Source organism: Anarhichas minor, unplaced genomic scaffold (assembly GCF_050575085.1).
Source record: "Anarhichas minor isolate MPS153535 unplaced genomic scaffold, ASM5057508v1 ptg000139l, whole genome shotgun sequence".
Classification (NCBI taxonomy): domain Eukaryota; kingdom Metazoa; phylum Chordata; class Actinopteri; order Perciformes; family Anarhichadidae; genus Anarhichas; species Anarhichas minor.
In genome coordinates, this window is record NW_027466585.1 from 172,320 (window position 1) to 192,889 (window position 20,570).

Consider the following 20,570-nt stretch of genomic DNA (forward strand, 5'->3'; position numbering starts at 1 on the left):
GTGTGGGAGCAGGGTTTACGCTGGACCTTTCTTTCACATCATGTCTAACGAAATGTTCTTTTTCAACCCAGATCTGTTGGCGTTTAGCCTTTCAAAAACAATGTTTGCACTGTCGTCACAAAAATGTCATAAACTATGCTTCATTCTGAAAAAACCCACATTCGGTAAAATCTAAAATGTAATCTCATTTTATATAAAAGCATTGAATCATTTAACCTTACATCATACTTTTTATTCATTGTTTAATATCCGTATTTATCTGCACAGCATTATAATCTGAAACTGCTGACTGAGTGATTAATTATTTCTCCTTTTATTGATATTAGTTATACTGATACAAGAACTCTCAACTCTGTGAGGAAATGCTGACATGAGCACAAACAGTAACGGACGGATAGAAGGATTCATTTAAACTAACTATAGAAATGTGTTTATTTGCTACAACATGATTTAATGTCATGAATGTGTTGCTATTTCATTTGAAAAACTAACACGAATTAAAGATTCAACCAAACTGAAATATGTTGTTAGTGACGTTTAATTTGTACATTAAATTGAGTCTAACAAAGTGTGATAGTCTCAGTGTAGTTTAGTTTAAAACCATCCATCAGCTCTTTCCTACGCTCGGGGTTAATGATGTCCCAAACTAACATCATTATGAAATGTTATTGACTGATGTTCTCACTTCTAGCGTGGTGTATATACTATTGTATTGATCTAATGTATAATGATCAAGAGGGAGGAATGTAATGCTATTTTTACTTAGTATATGTTTCTACTTAGTATAGATATTTCTACATAGTATAGTATACGTAGTATAGTATATATACTTAGTTTACTCTGAACTCAGCTGAACTTCACTGTGTTAGCGTACAGGCCCAGATGTATCTTTCTTATTGTTGCAAAGAAGAGTTCCCTGTTGATAACAGAGATAACTGTAACTGTGTTGTACGGGAATGTTCCAGCCCCAAGGCCGTCGGGCCGCTTCTTCTGGTTGCTGGCCTTTTGTTTCTCATTGTTGTTTCCATCCGTCTGAGACCAAAATGTCTGCAACATCGGCCCCCACCGTCGCTCCTTCTGTATAAAGAAAGCGCGTTCACTCTACACCTGGTTCTTCCTCACTGAGACGTACGCACTCTGCTGTGATGACTGAACCTTCTCTGTGCAGAGAATAAATAAAAGACAACCTCTATAAAGGTAGGTAAAGTATTTACTTTATTTATTCATATAAAATAGTTATTATATTATATAATATTTGTATTATACATTATTATTATTATCTGACCTCAGCATCCCTACCCCTCGTTATCCTACTTCAGGGTGGACTCTTCAAATTTTATGAATTATTGTTAAATTCTAATGAAGTCTCTCCTGATTGAAATATGGATCAAGCTCCGAAAATGCACTTCCTACGATGCAACGACAAAGAATTGTTCTCGAGACCCTCTGTGTCCGGCAAACATCGACATCTTTCAAACGCCCTGCCCCTTATAATGCAGGTTTCCATTCATATTCTGAGCCAATAGTCACGCAAGTCATTTTCTCAAGTCAGGCCACTTTGTTAAACAGCTATTATTCTGCTTTCTTGTAATCTTTTGTAGATCCCATTGTGTATGGTGTTATTTCGTGTTTTTGTACGGCTGCTACCTGAGGCAGGCTTCCTGGTAGGACAAAGGTCAAATAAAATAAATGATTATAAAAGCTTAGAAAAGGCAGTTTTTCCCTGGTACTACCAGGTTATCTGTATATTACCCAGCTGTTGGCTGCTGAGCTTGTCAGTGTCGTACAGCTCCTCACGCTGTTCAGACTTATCTTTAAGAGGTGGAACTGTAGAAAAACGTATTCAAACCACTGACTGCACCTCACGTTATGGGGCAGCGAGTCATCCGTGTCCTCCACACAGAGCTACTGTTTCATTTTGCTTCTTTACAGTTTAAAAAGGTTTTGATCACTTTTGGTTCTTTAGTTTGTTGTAGTTTTGGTATCTTAGTTCAATTGTGTCCATTCGGATGTCTGAGAGGATGACGTATGTTTGAACGGTCTTTCATGCTTGAGGTTGCAGAAAGTCTTCTTTACAAACAGATATAGTTTGTTTAAAGGGTTTGTTTAGAAGACGGAGAAGTTGGTGGTTTTAGGTGCACCGTCCTCATAATGAATCATAACACACATTGATGTTACACCTGATCAGAAATACTCCACATGTGTATTTAACTGTGCGGTAACAAGGGTCGCATGGAGTCATTCATCATTTCATACACCCTCATTTAATGTGGCTGTTGGAACTTTGACGCAGTGTGACTGGAGGTGAGAGGCACATATGATTCCTGTCATTCATAAACACGTTGTGTTTTCAGTTACGCACGAGGCATGAATGACTAGTTTTAAAATTTCAAGTCACGCAAGTAAAAAATGGGAATCTAAGAAATTAAATAGTGCAAAGTTTAAATATCGGGATGATGTCTCAACACAATGTGGGTGGAATACATATAAAATGTATACAAATGTATATTCACAAGTTTGCTATTCTGCATGCCTCTGCCTCAGCCTTATCGAAATCATTACAATCTTACTCTTTGTTTTTAATTGGACTTCATAACCTTTCATGCAATGCGGCTACATTTGTGATATTTGACCAAGTAAAGTATTTTGATCACAGTTGTGATACATAAAGCATCCTGAATGGCAGCATCTCTTATGACTGATGATTGTGTTGAAATGAGTAATGAGTAAGCTTCAAACACACAATAACCGTAATGTCGTTACACTGTTACACAGCAGAATGAGATACATGTTGATGCTGTTAAAAGTATTTGGTTATTAGACTTAAAGCAATGTGAAATAGTGACGCTGCAGTTTGTTTCCCTACAGGACAAAATGAAGAAAGACTTTTCTCTGGAGAGGAGCGACAGTCGAGGAGTTTCTTTTGTAAGTTATGAACAAACACCAGCTCACTGCTGGCCTCTTCATGTGGCGTTCACTGCCTGAGATCTTTTCCTCTTCTACTGTTTCTCCTGCAGCCTGTGTTGATGCAAACTTGTTTGATCCACTTTTGGAGACTCTCTTTAGTTGGAATATTGACAAAAGGCGCTCTCTCTCTCTCTCTCGCTCTCTCTCTCTCTCTCTCTCTCTCTCTCTCTCTCTCTCTCTCTGTCTTCTCTCTCTCTCTCTCTCTCTCTCTCTCTGTCTCTCTCTCTCTCTCTCTCTGTCTTTCTCTCTCTCTCTCTCTCTCTCTGTCTCTCTCTCTCTCTCTCTCTCTCTCTCTCTCTCTCTCTCTCTCTCTCTCTGTCTTCTCTCTCTCTCTCTCTCTCTCTCTCTCTCTCTCTGTCTCTCTGTCTCTCTCTCTCTCTCTCTCTCTCTCTCTCTCTCTCTGTCTCTCTCTCTCTCTCTCTCTCTCTCTCTCTCTCTCTCTCTCTCTCTCTTTGTGTCTATGACTCTTCAGCAGGAAGATGTTTTCCGATGGAGAACTGGATCTGTGGCCTCCGTACCAGAACATACTGATTTGGACAGCAGAGTAGAATCCTACCCGACCCTGTTTGGAAAATACAGCCAGAGCCTTCAGACCCTCAAACCCTTCCGCCGGTCCTCATCTCAGTCAGTGTCATCGATGACATCATTTCTCTTGTTTTGATGCTCTTATATTCCACTTGATAAATACATGTAAGGTGACATGTTAGCAGACAGATACTGTACCAATGTCTCCATGTCCAGGTCCCACCCTATGGACAGTGCAGGTTTCCTGTCCTTTGCAACCTTTGCCTGGATGACCCCCATGATGTGGGCCTTCTTCAAGAATAAGCTGGATGTGAGCTCTCCCGAACTGTCTCCTTTGGATGTAGCCGACACCAGCGGAGAAAGGTTGGACACTCTTGTTGATTCATGCCCCCCCCCCCATGTCTCTACTGTCATTTGATGCAATGAAGTACAGGACAGTATATTTACAGATTTATAGATATTTAAGTATAGCTGCTGAAATTCTTATCTGGAAAATGACTCGTGAAATTGCGAGGAAGTTATGAATTAAGAGGTCATGTGTGTGTGTCACTGTTTTACTCGAGTAATAATTGAATAAGGCTCACATTGTGTGTTGTGCACAGACTCCACAGACTGTGGGAGGAAGAGGTGGCCAAGGTGGGCCTGCAGAAGGCCTCTCTGGTCCGAGTATTCCTTCGCTTTCAAAGAACCAGGCTGATTCTCTCCGTCACTGTTGGTGTCCTTGTCATGGTGACACTGTTTCTGGGCCCGGTAATTACATTAGAAGCTGCATATCAGTGCCAGTACCAGTGCTTCCTCTATTGGATACCAGATCCAGGAGCCTTTTCTGAGGTTGTCGCTAATGTCACATTCAATGTAAATGTGCACAAAGGTTTTATGACACAAATGTAAAGGTTGTTTAATATTGAATGCTCTTTTGTGTGTCACAAACGTCTCTGTCCTCTCAGGCTGTTCTGGTCTATGAGATACTGAACTATACTGCGGACCCAGAGAAGTCCACAGTATTCTACGGTGTTGGTCTGTCCTTCGCTTTGTTCGCCTCTGAGTTCTCCAAAGCCTTCCTGGTATCCTTGATGTGGACGTTGAACCTGCGCACTGCAGTCAGACTGAAGGGAGCCTTCTCTTCAGTGGCCTTTCAGAAAGTCATCTCTCTGCGGGTGCACAGCGACATCTCAATGGGAGAGGTAGGGTGCCTGCATTTCTCTAGGAAACCGATCTCACACACCAAAATCGCTTTGTCCATCGTCAGAGAGATCTTCTTACTCTTGGTGAACTGTACAAAGTAGTCTAAAGAAAATATATTTTCAATATACCTCGTGTCTGTTAGATTTGTGGAGTTTAACATGTAGACTGGGGTCAGTCCAAGTCTTCAGCAGCTGAAGTGAAGGCAGGAATTAAATGTTGATGGTGTGGTTATTTGTAATGTGGACATACATCAAGTGCACATCTAGTTGGAGTGACAGGGGACGACTGCATAATGCCTTTCTTCAATATATAGATTTATTTTATCAAACATTTTGGTCGACAGTTTTGCATTTTTAGGGTTCTAGCTCCGAAGGGATAACCCGTGAGCTGGAAACAGCAAGAAACAGAAACTTGGCCCAATAACTGGACACGATGTGCTTACAAGAAATCTGACTTCAATCGGCCAAAGGATGGCGCTGGAACGTGCCAACACACAAAAACACATTTTGGGAGATTCAGTCAGATTGAATTGAAATTTGACAAATTTGAAACTTCACCCACTACATTTATCTCCATTTGGATTTTTTAAAACATACATTTGTATCATCTTCTCCTTAAATGTAGATCTAATTGTTACCAAACTTTCTGTGGATCATTATTGGACCAAAGTAAACAAACAGATCAAAACCTTCTTGATATCTTATAATGTTTTCAAGATATTGACGAATGAACTTCAAGGGGGCCTGCCTCAGCATAATAATAGACCTAACTCAACAATCATCCTGCAGGGTATGTCTACAAGAGCAGCTGAAACACCCTGAAAGTTCCAGTCGAATCGACCACTAGGTGGCGCTTCTACTACAATAGATGAGCGTGGCACAACCCAAATTGGACAATAGATCAGAAACCGTTGATCCAATCAATACAAAACTCCTCGGACATGTTTCATGACGATGTTAGAGCACGTGTGTGAAACTACTTCAAAATCACTCAATAGGGGTCGGGACTAGTTCATGTGTTCATAGTTCATGTGCATGGGGCAAATCTGTCCATAAATCAATGACAGTTTGTCCAAACATCACCAAACTTGCTGCATATTTTTGATGTCAAATGTAACAAAAAGTATGACTGGTGGACTTTGAGTGTGTATTTCTGAAAGGCTGCTACGTGGTCATGAATGGTCTCACTTTGTCTTTAAACAAGATTAAACCAGTTGAATTGACTTTGCTCAACTTTGTTCAGCTAAATACTTTGTCCCCTGGAACCTGGAATGGCCCCTTGTGGCTATATGTGTTCTTGTTTCCTGCACAACTTTGTTTTTGATCCTGTTTTACAAGGCCGCACTTCTTTGTCATAAACATCCGGTGGAATTCATTTGTTCTCACCATTAGTTCAAGCAACTTGCCTTGGCAAAGCAATCTTGGCAAATGTATTTTACATCTCTCTCTCTCTCCTCTCTCCCATCCAGATGATTGGTGTTTTGACCAACGATGGCCACAAATTATTCGAGGCAGCATTGTCTGGCAGCTTCATGCTGTCCACCCCGGTGCTCTTTATTGTGTGTATTGTCTATGCCTGCTACATTCTGGGCTACACCGCACTGACTGGAGTCTGCACCTACCTCATCTTCATCCCAGTACAGGTCTGTATGTTAGAAACCGCACAAACAGTTATTAGATCTATTTTCATGAGCAGTGTAAAATTAATGGATTGAGATTTAATCGAGCCACATCACAATCAGAGCTAAAAGGAGGCACTGCAATAATCACAGGTTATAAACAAAAATGCATTTTAATTAGTTAGCAAATAATTAAAGCTTTCCAATTCATTCATTCTAACTAATTCAGCCATCAACGTGGAAAACACTAACATATCTGTATTTTCCTTTTTGCGGCATGTTTTCAATTGACACCGTTGTGTTTTTTTCCATCGATGATGATCCTCGGCTGTTAAAACTCAAAACCTACCGGCTGGCTCAGTCACCGTTCTCTGTCTGACTCGTGTTGAGACACCACAGCATCTCACTGTTAGGAGCTCAGTAACGAACACCCACAGAACACACCAGAGGATTTTCTTCAGTTCACGCAGATGCAGCAAACCGAGCTGTCCGGAGTCAACTCACTTCACAATAGCTTTGTACACACGTGGCCAAAAGTTTTGAGAGTGACTAAAATATGAATTTTCACAAAGTCTGCTGCCTCAGTTTTTATGATGGTAATTTGCATATACTCCAGAATGAGTGATCAGATGAATTGTTAGTAAGATTGCACCTAAATCAACCATTTATCAGATCATCAAGAACTTCAAGGACAAAGGTTCAAATGTTGTGAAGAAGGCTTCAGGGCACCCAACAAGTCCAGCAAGCGCCAGGACCGTCTCCTGAAGCTGATTCAGCTGCGGGATCGGGGCACCACCAGAGCAGAGCTTGCTCAGGAATGGCAGCAGGCAGATGTGAGTACATCTGCACGCACAGTGAGGCGAAGACTTTTGGAGGATGGCCTGGAGTCAGGAAGAGCAGCAAAGAAGCCACTTCTCTCCAGGAGAAACATCAGGGACAGACTGATGTTGTGCAGAAGGTACAGGGATTGGACTGCTGAGGGGTAAAGTAAATTTCTCTGATGAATCCCCTCTCCGATTGTTTGGGGGATTCAGAAAAAAGCTTGTCCGGAGAAGAAAAGGTGAGCGCTACAATCAGTCCTGTGTCATGCCAACAGTAAAGCATCCTGAGACCATTCATGTGTGGGTTGCTTCTCAGCCAAGGGAGTGGGCTCACTCACAATGTAGCCTCAGAACACAGAATAAAGAATGGTACCACAACATCCTTCGAGAGCAACTTATCGTCAACACTGCAAATATTGACTCTTTGCATAAACTTACTGTAATTGTCAATAAAAGCCTTTGACATTTATGAAATGCTTGTAATTATACTTCAGTAACCAAAGTAACATCGGACAAAAAGATCTAAAGACACTGAAGCAGAAAACTTTTGAATCAAATATATTTCAAGACACAAATACATTTTTCTCCCCAAACACAAAGATTAATATTGTTTTTTTCTGCTTTCAGTTTGGCTTGGCCAATCTCATGAACAAGTTCAGATGGAAAACCATGTTGATAACAGACAGCCGTGTTCGCACAATGAATGAGATTCTCAACAGTATCAAGCTCATCAAGATGTACGCCTGGGAAGACTCCTTTGAAGAGAAGATCACAGGTATGAAGTTCGACAGACTTCGTCGTCCAGTCAAACGTGGTTTTAATCTTTCTTGGTAGCAGGGGATGGACCCAAAGGCAGAGAGACACGGGGGACAGAGGGATGAATAACGGTGGCTTTAATTGTTACGAAAATGTTCAAAACTAAACTTGCAGAGCTGGGGAGTCAAAAAATGTGTCCAAGAAATCAAAACTACTAAACAGGGAACACAGCAGAGAAGAGCAGGGATCACCCCAGGAATCACTGCAGATCAGAACAGGGAGCAGAGCAGGGAGCACGACAGACCAACCGACGCTGAGACACTGTGGAGGTGCAGATGATTAGACACAGGAGGATCCAATCAGGGGCGGGACAGACAATCACACAGAACATACAAACGCAGGTAGTGAAGTGAACACAGGACACACGAGGCACGGACATTCTAAACAAAACAGGAAACCAACTAAACAGACATTTCTTGAATAACAAATATCATGTTTATCATTTATACAGTGGCTTTGTATGAACACAAACCCAATCTTGAAAGTCGGGTGTGCTACCTTCCATTGAGCAAAGCAGGAACCTAGGGTTGAGTTCCCATGTGCCCTTGCCTCCACCAGTCCATGCTCGTTTGGTGTCAGCTAATAGAAGTAGAGTAAAAAACCCTGAAACTGTTCTGTTGATGCCGTCTCTCTTATAGGCTTACGGAAAGATGAGAAGAAAGAACTGCGGAAGGTCAGTTACGTCCAGAACGCCAATACCAGCATCACCAGCATCATCCCCTCCTTTTCCATCATTCTCACCTTCCTCGTACACACTTCGTTGAGCTTGAAGCTCAACACAACCGATGTGAGTACTGCAGTAGTGCAGCACATGCAGCACAACAACCCTTGCCATCATGCCCACTGTGGGATTTACATGGTTGAGGTGTACTGAATAACAAAGTGTTATATAGTGTGAGCGTCATTCTTCTTCATGAACAGGCCTTCACCACCATCGCCATCTTCAACTCCTTGAGGTTCTGCTTGGATATTATGCCCATGTCTGCCAAGGTCCTGGCTGAGGCTGCTGTGTCACTAAAACGACTGAAGGTAAACTCTCTCTCTGTTGAGCTGTAATCGTGATCTTGTATGAAGTACATACTGCAGTGAAAGCCAACATGCAGCAGACCTGACTCACTAAAAAACACCGTTTTCCAAAAGTTGTTTTTACTATTAAGTTAACTGAATTAAATATTCAAAGCTCTGTTGAAGACACTATACGTCGCTGTCCCTTCACTTTACCTCATTGTCCTCCTCCACAGATACAGCAGAGTTGTGGAGGTCTGCAGTCTCAGAGCTGACCTGGATGTCCTCCCACATGGTGATCAAACTGAGGTGGTCTGCTGTACTCAAAACCCCCCGAGCTGAATGTTTGTTCTGCTTTTGAATGATTTCTTACAAGCTGAGTGGAACTTTTACTACTAACACCCTCCGATGTGGGGTTGGAAACCCCTAGCGGACATTAGCATTAAACGATAGATAAAGGTAAACATTAGTTGGAACAATCAATAATCAACTTCGCTTTTCTTTCTTTGAACTCTTTTAAAGCCCGTTTTAATCTTGTGTTTTCGTTAGTAACGACATCATTTTATTTTGAATATTTTGCATTGAAATATCAAAACAAAATACCTCAAACTCTGCCAACTATGTTATTTTTGACTGTCTCCTAGCAACTCATTCATGAAACTGACTGAACCCGAAAAATCATCTACTGTGTCATTTTACAACAAACAAAGTATTGCATGAGTCAGAACTAAATAATTGCAAGTTGAATACCAGTAAATTTATTCAGGCGGTTTGTTTGATTTGGGATCAGTTCCAAGTCTGACGGATGTTTCTGAGTTAATCTTAAGCTCTGATTAGTTTTATTTCTTCTATATTGTTGTAATTTAGTAAAAGGGAAGAGCAGATTGTGTGATGCACCTCACCATGCTGTCAGGGATCTTATCAGCTTTCTGCTGTTCTGTTGGCAGATCGGAGAGCGAGGGCTGAATCTGTCGGGGGGGCAGAAGCAGAGGATCAGTCTGGCCAGAGCTGTCTACTCCGATAAGGACATCTTCCTCCTTGACGATCCGCTAGCTGCTGTCGACGCCCATGTGGGGAAACACATCTTTGAGGAATGCATTAAGAAAGAGCTCCGGGGGAAATCCATCATACTGATTACACACCAGCTCCAGGTAGACACCGCTTCATTCTTCAGCAGATAGTGAATCCTAAATAGCTTAATATTAAGAATCACATTTCTCAATTAAATTCACATACTTGTTTAAAACACATCAAAAATGATTTGAAGATCCTATTGTGGTAAACCCCAAAGTACCAGAACATCGAGCACCAGTTGGTGGTTTCTGATTGCAGGCATCAGCTGTTTAGATGCCATGTGTCATACATGTGAACACGTGCTGTTTGGACTGCGTTCGGTAGAACTCGGGCCTCAGTGCTGAGATGGTTTGTTGACATGGTTGTCCTCACTTGTGTCTGTCAGTATCTGGAGTTCTGTGATGACATTATGCTTTTGGATGATGGCGAGGTGCAGGAGGCTGGGAACCACCAGGACCTGATGAAAGCCAATGCACGCTATGCTCAGCTCATCATCAACTCCCAGATGGAGCCCGAGGTAAAAAAATCAATCTACAGTACAAAACTCTAGTGTACTTATTTATGTGTCTCTCCTCCATGTTTTACCAGCTGCAAAACCCTTTCACCGGTTCTTTATGAGGTTTTTAGCTTAAAAACAATAAACCGATACACGTGAGCTGTAAACCAGATGTGTCAGAGGTTCATAGGAGGCAGAAACAAGTCTTCTACTTGGCCACGAGTTAACGATTCATCATTTACTTCAGGGTGGAAGTGAGTTGTCGTCAACTTGTCCAGACTCAGCAGCATCACTGCGTTTTTGCTTTGTCAGAATGAGGAGGAGGAAGTGTCTCCCCAAGAAGCTGCCCAGCTGAGGGACATTGAGCGGAGACAAAGCACCGGCGGTGGGCTAGTGAACCCAGGTACGCAAACCAGGAAAACATCTTTGTTTGTGTAATGAACTAAAATAGATTCACAATTCATCACATAATAATTTATATTTAACGAAAACAAGGCTGGAGATTATTAGAGTTTAGTACAAAGACACATTATTTATTAACAGAAGCAGTCAGGGGGCGTTCTAGAAAATCCTGCTTTACTTTTGACACAATTCTCTGTGAACTCGTCAACAAAAGAAAAGACAATGAACTTTGTAAAAGCTTTGTAAAACAATAGAAGACAGGGCAACACATCTACAATCCTGACTGTTAATATACTCTTATCAGTGTTTCATACGGGCGTGTGTGTGTCTACAGGTCTAGATGACAGATATTTCTTCTGTCATTTTATTGATATCTCCCTTCCACATCCGTGCTCTCTTTCAGCATTTGACATGTCGGATGAAAAGGACGATGGAATGACAACTAACCAAAGATGTGAGTCTGGAAAACGTATTCAATTATAGCTCTGATGTCGGTGAAGTTCAGATCTAATCCAGCAAGGATGTCAGACTCATTTGGTTCCATTTCAATGTGTTAAAGACAAAGGGTGTGTGCGTTAAGTGGCCAGAAGTGCTGGCTGGATGGTCGAGCAGCTTCTCTCTCAAGATCTCTTTCTTCATTTTTCACTTGTGAAGCACTTTGAATTACCTTGTTGTTGAAATGTGCTATACAAATAAACTTGCCTTGCCTCTTCCTCTTCAGCACCTGTCGATGACCAGCTGGTCAGTCAGGAGTCCACCACAGAAGGTGCCGTCTCCTGGAGAGTCTACCAGCAATACTGCAAGGCAGCTGGAGGTTTGAACACCGACAGCACACACACACACATGCATGCATTGGCATGATCGTATGCAATAATACACAATTCACACATGGACAACCTGGTTGATGATGTTTGATGTGACTGTGCTGCAGGCTACATAGTGAGCTTCCTCACCTTCCTCAACTTGGTCCTGATGATTGGAACCACAGCCTTCAGCAACTGGTGGCTCAGCATCTGGCTGGGGCAGGGTGACGGGGTGAGAACCATATCTCTCTCTCTCTCTCGCTCTCTCTCTCGCTCTTTTCCTCTCTCTCTCTCTTCCTCTCTCCCTCTCCATCTCTCTCTCTCTCTTTCCTCCCTCTCCTCCTCTCTCTCTCTCTCTCTCCCTCTCTCTCTCTCTCTCTCTCTCATACACACACACACACCTACACTCACACAAACACATACAGCCCTGGTTGCATTTGAATGTGTTTTCAGTAAGTGTGTGACTTCCCACAGCTGGAAAGACTATTTAATGCTCCAATGGGCATGTTTTATAAGAAGTCTGAGGGATGTGAATAGCTCTCTTCAAAGAATCAGAATCAGAATCAGAACCGTTTATTGCCATGTATGTTGAGCATACAAGGAATTTGGCGTGATGGGAGGTGCAAACATTTAACAATCAACAACAATCAGTGCAAGTAGAAACATATTCAAATTTACAAGAGATATAAAGTAAAGTAAGATATAAAATAAATGAAATATAAAATAAAGATGAAATATAAAATAAAGTGAAATATAAAATAAAGTGCACAAACGAACAGATAACAGGACTATAAACAACGAACAGATGACAGGACTATAAACAAGTGAGATGTAAGTGTAGTGTAAAGTGTCGAGTGTAATAGAAGGGATGCAGGGGAGTGACCGGTAGGAATTTGTCCTGGGGTGACAGAGTCAGTGGGGAGTCAGTGGGGCTCTGTTAATGAGCCCGACTGCGGACGCGAAGAAGCTGTTCGTGTGGCGTGAGGTCTTGGTCCTGATGGACCTCAGCCTCCTACCAGATGGAAGGGGCACAAACAGTTTGTGTCCAGGGTGAGAGGGGTTGGCTACAATCTTCCTTGCTCGCTTCAGGGTCCTTGAAGCGAACAAGTCCTGGAGGGACGGCAGATTGCAGCCAATCACCCTCTCGGCAGAGCGGATGATGCGTTGCAGTCTGCCCTTGTCCTTGGCTGTGGCTGCAGCGTACCAGACTGTGATGGAAGAGCAGAGGATGGACTCAATGATGGCTGTGTAGAGAGTGTCTGTTTAACCTTTTCCAAACCGACAAACCAACAGCCACACACCCTTTTCACATGGTCGGTCAGATGTGCACAGATGTTGGTATTGCTGCATGTGCACTGCAAATTCTTTTACTTCACATAACTTCGCTGTATTTACGGCTGAACCAAACTGGTTTTGTCTACACTGGCAGCGATAGAGGAGGTGTGCTGTAGAGAACAGATAGAACTTAACTGCATAACTGTATAACTGTAGTACGTTGTGTTGATGAATTGTCTCTCTGGACCTGGTTTGTAACATGATATATTTTCTATTTTTTTAAGTCATCCAATAACACAACCTCAAACCAAGGAGACATCTCACAAAACCCACACCTGCACTTCTACCAAAGTATTTATGGCCTGCTGGTGGTGGTCATGGTGACACTTGCCGTCACCAAATGCTTCTTCTACACTTGGGTGACTTTGAATGCGGCCACCAAACTCCACGACACCATGTTCAAGAAGGTACTGATGGATGGCCATACCATCAAACACAACCATGTTTACTGAATTGAAGATACGATCTGTTAGGATTTTTCCATATAGTTTACTGTTACGACTGATGGAACCGCAGAGAAAGACACAGGACTCAAATGCACGTCAGGTAATCAGACAAAACACACAGGGGCAGGAAGTGAAGCATCTGAAACGAGAGGAGAGGTGAGTAACACAAAATAAAACAAGAAATAATGAAATGTCAAAACAAAGGAAAACATAACCAACGGACAAAGTATTACAGACAGAAGGGAGGGACCAGGAGAAAAAGTCACAAATATAAATCCGTCTACGTCTTCAAAGACAGATTTATATTTCATAGCCATGGTCGGAGCCACGGATTCTTTCCCCGACTTCAAAACCTCAGTGAGATCAATTAGTGAGACGGACTAGACTAAGATATTCAACTGAGCAGCCCCTCTGGCCCCGCCCTCTCTCTGCTACGGGGGGATGGAGAGGAGGGATGGGAGGTAACAAGGGGCATGCTTTATGTTCATATAATGAACAAGTACAATGCCTTTATGTTTTCCTTCCTCAGATCTTCTCCAGTCCCATGAGTTTCTTTGACACGACGCCAACAGGACGCATTCTCAACCGCTTCTCCAAAGATCAAGAGGAGGTGGACGCGGTGCTTCCCCTCACCATAGACCCTTTCTTGCAGTTTGCTCTGCTGTTCACCTTCACCGTTATCACCATCTCGGCAGTCTTTCCCCCGATACTGGCAGCTGTGGTGTTCATTGGAGCGTTGTTCACCCTCATTCTCTTGTGAGTTGATACCAGTTTAAACATGAAATAAACGCCTTGTATGGCTACCTGCTGATCACACGTTGAGTTCATTTTATGACATTTATTTAGATGCAGATTTTCATTTAAATGGTTGCACGTCTTAAAAGCAGGTACAGTACAAGAGTTCTTTAAAGCTTTACTAAATATATCAGTTGTGATTGATCTGCAGTATCTTCCAGAGGAGTATCCGTCAGATGAAGAGGAATGAGAACATCAGTCGTTCTCCCTGCATCTCTCTCACCACCTCCACCCTGCAGGGCCTCAGCACCATCCACGCCTACAACATCAGAGACAGACACATCGAACTGTAAGATAGCAAAGTTCCTCCACATGACTCTCCACTGCGTCGCTCCTCATATTGTTGTTTGCAGCGTTGTCTGGGTGACAATTTGGACACAATTTAAAATGGCAGAAAATTGATCTTGATGCAATATTTCTTGTTTTTGACGCACATTTTTTAAATCATAGTGTACTATAATTCCCATAGTTCTAATACATTAGAGAGTTAGAGTAACGCATTGTAATAGCTGCTATAATGCATAATAACCTGATTTTAAGTTACACTAAGAGGTCATTGTTTGCTTTCAGTAAAGTGAAAAAATATGATTAAATCTATGACAGAACAACAAACAAAACGTTGGGACTTTGTCACTTACAGCTCCAAAGTTTAGGGCCAAAACGCAAAGTTTGTTGTTATAGTGCCACCAACATTTGACACCGCATTCCCTTGGGTCCCCAGCAATACACAAGTAGATCAAATGAACAGTTCTCGAGATAAGCAAAGCACACTCACTCATAGAGTTTCCTGCAAAGTCAGAGTCTCTGAACCTGGTCTGCCTTTTAAATGCTGTGTTACGGATCATTGGGGTGAGGCGGTACAGTATGTTCACAAACCTGCATGTCCTTTATCACGTTGTAGGTTCAAGTCACTGAGTGACATCAACTCCAACCACTATTTATTGTTTCTCTCCGGAACACGTTGGCTCTCCTTCTGCCTGGACTCCATGGCGCTGACCATGACGTTGTTGGTGTCTCTGTTCGTAGTGCTCAGCAGCAATGACGTCATCAGTCCGTCTTTGAAAGGCTTGGCCTTGTGCAGCACCATACAGGTGAATTTGGAACAGAACATGAATGAACCTTTGGTTTCTTTTTGTAAAGATACGTTGAAAGCAACTGCAACGTGTGTGTTTAAAGATGTTGATGTGTTGTCCAGCTGACTGGCCTGCTTCAGTATGCAGTGAGGCTGGCGACGGAGGTGGAGGCTAGATTCAACTCGGTGGAGCGGCTGCAGGAATACATCACGGTCAGACTCTAAACTTCTCTGCCTCTTTATAAAGCTAATCATTTCTCTTCTATAAAGTACATTTTTCTCTGACGCACCTCCTTTCCTCTCCTTCACAGTAGTTGTTGTTTATTGTGTACAGGGTTGTACGTCTGAGGCCCCCGGGCCAATAAAGGAGGCCCGAGTCCCAGAGGATTGGCCGAAGAGCGGAACCATCACCTTCCAGGACTATAAGATGAGGTACCGAGAAAACACACCCATTGTCCTGAACGGACTCGATTTCTTCATCCGAGCTGGAGAGAAGCTGGGCATTGTGGGAAGGACAGGCTCTGGTAAGACCTTGACTCCAGCAGCTTTTACTCATAACTTTTTTTTTTTACATGCAGGTTGATTTTAGTGTAAATGTCAAGATGACTCAGACATATTGACATGATTGATTGATTGAGGGAAACTATCACTAATTATCAGAGTTGAATCTTGAACCTAAATACGCACACAATTTTATCTATTTCAACAAAACCTATCGTCGATATTGATCATAATGTAGCTTCTACAATGCACATGTAGAAAGTCCAGTGTTACAAGAGCACCTTTGGATTTAAATGTGTAAATGAAAGAACTGACTTGGATTAGAGTGTTAACTTGTAGAGGCATGGTAGGGAACCCTGCCTCTGTACACCATTAGAGTTACTGTTGTGCTTTGTTTCTGCAGGGAAGTCCTCTCTAGGCGTGGCTCTGTTCAGGCTGGTGGAGCCGGCATCAGGGACCATCCTGATAGATGGTGTGGAGGCTGAAATCTTCCCCACCGAGAGAAGGCCGGAGAGCACGCTCCACTGTTTTACAGTAGAGTTGCTTCTTAATAAATCTACCATAAACTGGTTAACAATTAAAAAGTATTTAATCCTACCGAAGCTAATACAATTACAGAATGAAGTACACTACTAACAGAATATATAATAATATGATCCGCGCGGAAAAGCTATTCATTCGCGACTCAGCCTGGAAACACAGATGTTTCCAGGCTCAGAGCCGAGGAGAAAGAGCGTGAATTCCTTTCCAGCACTTCCCCTTACAGTTTGAAATCCCCTCCCTTTTGTCCATCTTAATTCCTATTGGCTAATTTCGGTTGCCTCCTCCTGGCGTCAGGCTTCCGAAAACCCTCGCGCGGGCACAACCTGCAAATGTCTGTCTGGAAGTCTGACTTTCCCTTGGCTATTCTTCACAGTTTAATACATTCAATGACTGTCTTTTATGGCTTAACACTTCTATGATAAACATTCTATATAAAGATAAGGATTTGCAACTTTTGGCAAAAACTTCACAAGTTTCACAAACCGATATAAAGGTGCTACTAAGATACACTTCTAACTACAAATCACTTCTACAATTATGAATCTTCTAATTATGTATTCCAAAACACTTCTAATTATGATTTCTTAATTATGAATCATTAAACACTTCTATTATGATTTCTTAAAACATTTCTAAACCCAAATTTCCTACAATGGCGTGGACATTACGGCCATTGGTCTGCAGGATCTGCGCAGCAAATTGTCTATCATCCCCCAGGATCCTGTGCTATTCATTGGAACAGTCAGGTAACCTAAGCTAACGCCTAACTCCATGTAGCTTTATGTTTCCACACGGGTACACACTGCTCTCACTGTGGTGGGTTAGTCACTGGCTGCATGTCCTTCCCTCCAGGTACAACCTAGACCCCTTCAATAACTTCAATGATGAGGAGATCTGGGCGGCGCTGGAGAAGACCTACATGAAGGACTCGGTATGTTGGCTGGACAATATGAAGCACATTCACAGCTTCATTAGAGCGTGTGCTCAGTCATCTTGAATTGAAATGTTATCTGACCAGATAGTAGCTGTCTTAGTGGTGCATTGGTGTTATTGAACCCTTATTTTCAAATATATTATGAACCGTAGCATTGGTGGAAGAAGTATTCAATCCTTTACTTCAGTAAAAGTAGCAATACCACGCTGTGAAAGTACTCCATCACAAGTAAAGTCACTGCATGTAAGATCTTACTTGAGTTAAAGTACTGAAGTATTATGAGCTTTGTGTACTTAATGTATCAAAGTAAAAGTACACAAAGTAGAAAAATGCACCCTGTGAGTGTTACGCAATGATATCATTAGATTATTATTGCCGATACATTAATGTGAAAGTAGCAATTTTATGTTTTAGTTGGTAGCTTTGACTATTCTACAAACCGTTGGGTTTTATATCCTGATTGTATCGTAGTCAGTATCAGTGTAGGTTACTCTTAGAGGTGAGGTAGCAGCAGACATGAAGGTGGTTCTATGAGGATTGTTTTGTTTCCTTAGATCTCCAGACTGGAGGGGAAACTACAGGCAACCGTGCTGGAGAACGGAGAGAACTTCTCTGTAGGAGAGAGACAACTCGTATGTATGGCGAGAGCACTACTACGCAACTCCAAGGTTTGTACATGAATTTATGTCTTCTGACTTCTTGTTATTTACACACTTGCCAGTTTTTCAGCTGCTCTACTGCCACATCTGTGGTGGTTCTGTTCTGATCAGCTGTCAGTGGGCTTTAACAGCTGCAGAGACTTCTGATGGAGTTTGTGTCTGCACACAGGATCACTGTACTAATACTAACTAAGACACGCAGTTACCATCACTGCCAGAGCAGCAGTGCTTCCTGCTGACATTTCCTGAGACATGGTGTCTCTTGAACACTGGAAAGACTTTATTAGGCTAAATGTTTTGGGGAAATTTAAAAATATGTAACTTATTAAACCTGACCAGTAATTATCAGCCTCACGTGACTGAATGAATTGAAAACAAAAGATGTAAAAGGTTCTTCTTGCTGACAGACAGACAGTCTCTCAGCTCTCTCTGACTTTAAGTGTTTCCATCATAAAGGTTATTGAGGGAAACAACAGATCATAAAAGGCAAATCTTTCTAAAAAATGAAGAAAGTTGTTTGTGGTCCTTTTGTTGTTCAGACCTACAATTAACATATATTTTAACCAGATGGTGAAAAAGTAACCAAATCAAATATACAACTTGAGTTTATTCTGTGATTTCACTCTGGTATGAAATCTCAGTAACGTTAAGAAATATCAGATCAGTCCGATCGGCTGAAGCGTCCAATCAAATAACTGATAAACAATAAGGGGGCGTGTCGTTCCGTGAAGGCTGCTCTTCCTCGCCCATGGCTCCTCAGATAACCATCTTCGCTCAGATAACAGAGCAGACAGAAGAGCTTTGGGACGGCCGTCAAGATGGCGGCGCAGAACAACAAGTGAGGAGTGAGGAAATGACAAATAAGAGACTGAAGATGTACCAATAGTCCTGTCTTCTCACTGTTGGTTGTCGTCTCGTCTTTCATTCCTTCCTTGTTGCATGGAGTTCTGTTTGTGTACCTGCCTAACAGACCACCTGCTTTATTTGGACTCTGAAAGCCATTTAAATACAGTCACTGAATTGTTCCTGCTGCCTCCTCATCTGGGACTGTGTTTGGGTCCTTCCCCTGCTCCCTGCATCTGCATGTGTTGCAAAACCAACCAAACTAACTGCCTGTGATATTGATATTATTCACAATTGCATCAATTAACCCACCACGACCAGTATTCCTCTCTTCGTCTGGACTAACTGTCCCTCCTGTTGTCCAACAGATCATTCTTTTGGATGAGGCAACAGCATCCATCGATGCAGAGACCGACGCCTTGATCCAGACCACCATCAGTGAAGCCTTCCAGGACTGCACCATGCTCACCATCGCCCATCGCATCAACACTGTGATGCACGCCGACCGTATTCTGGTCATGGACAACGGAGAGGTAACAGATTAAAGATAAGATAAAGATGACGTTTACGTGCTTCTAAACCTAGACTAACAGTCAGTGATTTGTCCGACAGGTGGCCGAGTTTGACCATCCAGATGTGCTGAAGCAAAGACCGGACTCTCTGTTCTCCTCACTCCTCGCTGCTGCCAACACTGTGAACACCTGAACCACACAGGCCCTGCTACACACTAAACACTGTAACATAATAATATTATAATATAATAAATATATTTTCACAAACATATCTTAATCAGTCCTGTCATATTGTAATCTTGATTAACAAAGTGGTAATCATGAAAATGTGTCAGCTTCAGTCACACTGTGTGCTGTTTGCTGACACATGTTTCTTCTTCCTGTCCAGAATGTGCATTTCAAAGGTGTTCAAACACATTAGCTTTGTATGTAATGATACTCATTACTGTGTCTACAGGCTACAGGGCGGCTTGTTTTGATCCGACACCAACGATCCTCTTCAGTGAAGCCATAAGGAAATATGGATTGAATAGCTGGTGGTGGCTAATGCTCTTATAGTTTTGCAAAGTCTGTGAATTTGTTTAAAGATCAGGTCATAGAGAGAGTTTGCCACAACAGGTCTTTTAAAAGAGAATTCCACACACACGGGCGTCATAATCTCAGCAGTGTGTTATGAGGAAGAGGGTTGTCTTCTCTGTGAAATGCTGTTAAGGACTTTCCCTTCATCTGCGGTTACTATGTTTTACTGGCGAGGCCCGTCCTCAGCCTGCTCTTACAATCCCTCCTATTCTCCATCCTCACGATATAAACGATGAGGATGCACAATATACAGATGAAGATGTATAATCTTTACACATGAACATTTAAAGGGATGCCTCACTTAAAATCATTTCACAGGTAAGCCTGTTTCTTGTTGTATAGAATGTTGAAGATTCTGTGAAAATGGCATTTTGTGTTGAATTAGGAGAAACCACTTGTAACATTAGTTGTGTTGAGCTATTTAAATTGTCCTTGTTTGAGTTGTTTATTGAAAACAGCTGAAAGTTTTTAAATTTTGCCAATGAACCTAATTTGCAATGTGGGTTAAATACCTTTGAGTGCAACTGTATGCACACACGAACTATAAGGTTGCCCAAAAGAGCTACATGAAACTAAGTCAACTGTAGAACTGTTGTGAGCTTGTGATTGTGCAACTCTTTGCCCTTTGTGTTCGTGTTC

At 42.1% G+C, this 20,570-nt stretch overlaps 1 protein-coding gene across 1 annotated transcript; it reads left to right on the plus strand.

The window, feature by feature from the left end:
* The first annotated feature begins 2,874 nt into the window (after positions 1-2,874).
* LOC142943547 (ATP-binding cassette sub-family C member 12-like) lies at positions 2,875-19,545 on the plus strand. The gene is made up of 28 exons (XM_076085111.1): positions 2,875-2,925; positions 3,440-3,591; positions 3,709-3,855; positions 4,095-4,242; positions 4,440-4,676; positions 6,146-6,319; positions 7,744-7,891; positions 8,571-8,719; positions 8,854-8,984; positions 9,174-9,246; positions 9,885-10,088; positions 10,397-10,528; positions 10,820-10,910; positions 11,313-11,363; positions 11,631-11,723; positions 11,841-11,944; positions 13,272-13,454; positions 14,023-14,249; positions 14,440-14,577; positions 15,190-15,379; positions 15,484-15,573; positions 15,695-15,884; positions 16,265-16,330; positions 17,057-17,150; positions 17,257-17,335; positions 17,893-18,006; positions 19,209-19,373; positions 19,453-19,545. Exons 1-28 carry the CDS (start codon positions 2,875-2,877, stop codon positions 19,543-19,545), a joined length of 3,714 nt encoding a protein of 1,237 aa, XP_075941226.1.
* The last annotated feature ends 1,025 nt before the right edge of the window (positions 19,546-20,570 follow it).

Coding starts and splice junctions, on each gene's coding strand:
- LOC142943547 (XM_076085111.1), top strand. CDS start 2,875: ATGAAGAAAGACTTTTCTCTGGAGAGGAGCGACAGTCGAGGAGTTTCT. Junction 6,320..7,743: donor TCATCTTCATCCCAGTACAG/GTCTGTATGTTA, acceptor TTCTGCTTTCAG/TTTGGCTTGGCCAATCTCAT. Junction 9,247..9,884: donor CACATGGTGATCAAACTGAG/GTGGTCTGCTGT, acceptor TTCTGTTGGCAG/ATCGGAGAGCGAGGGCTGAA.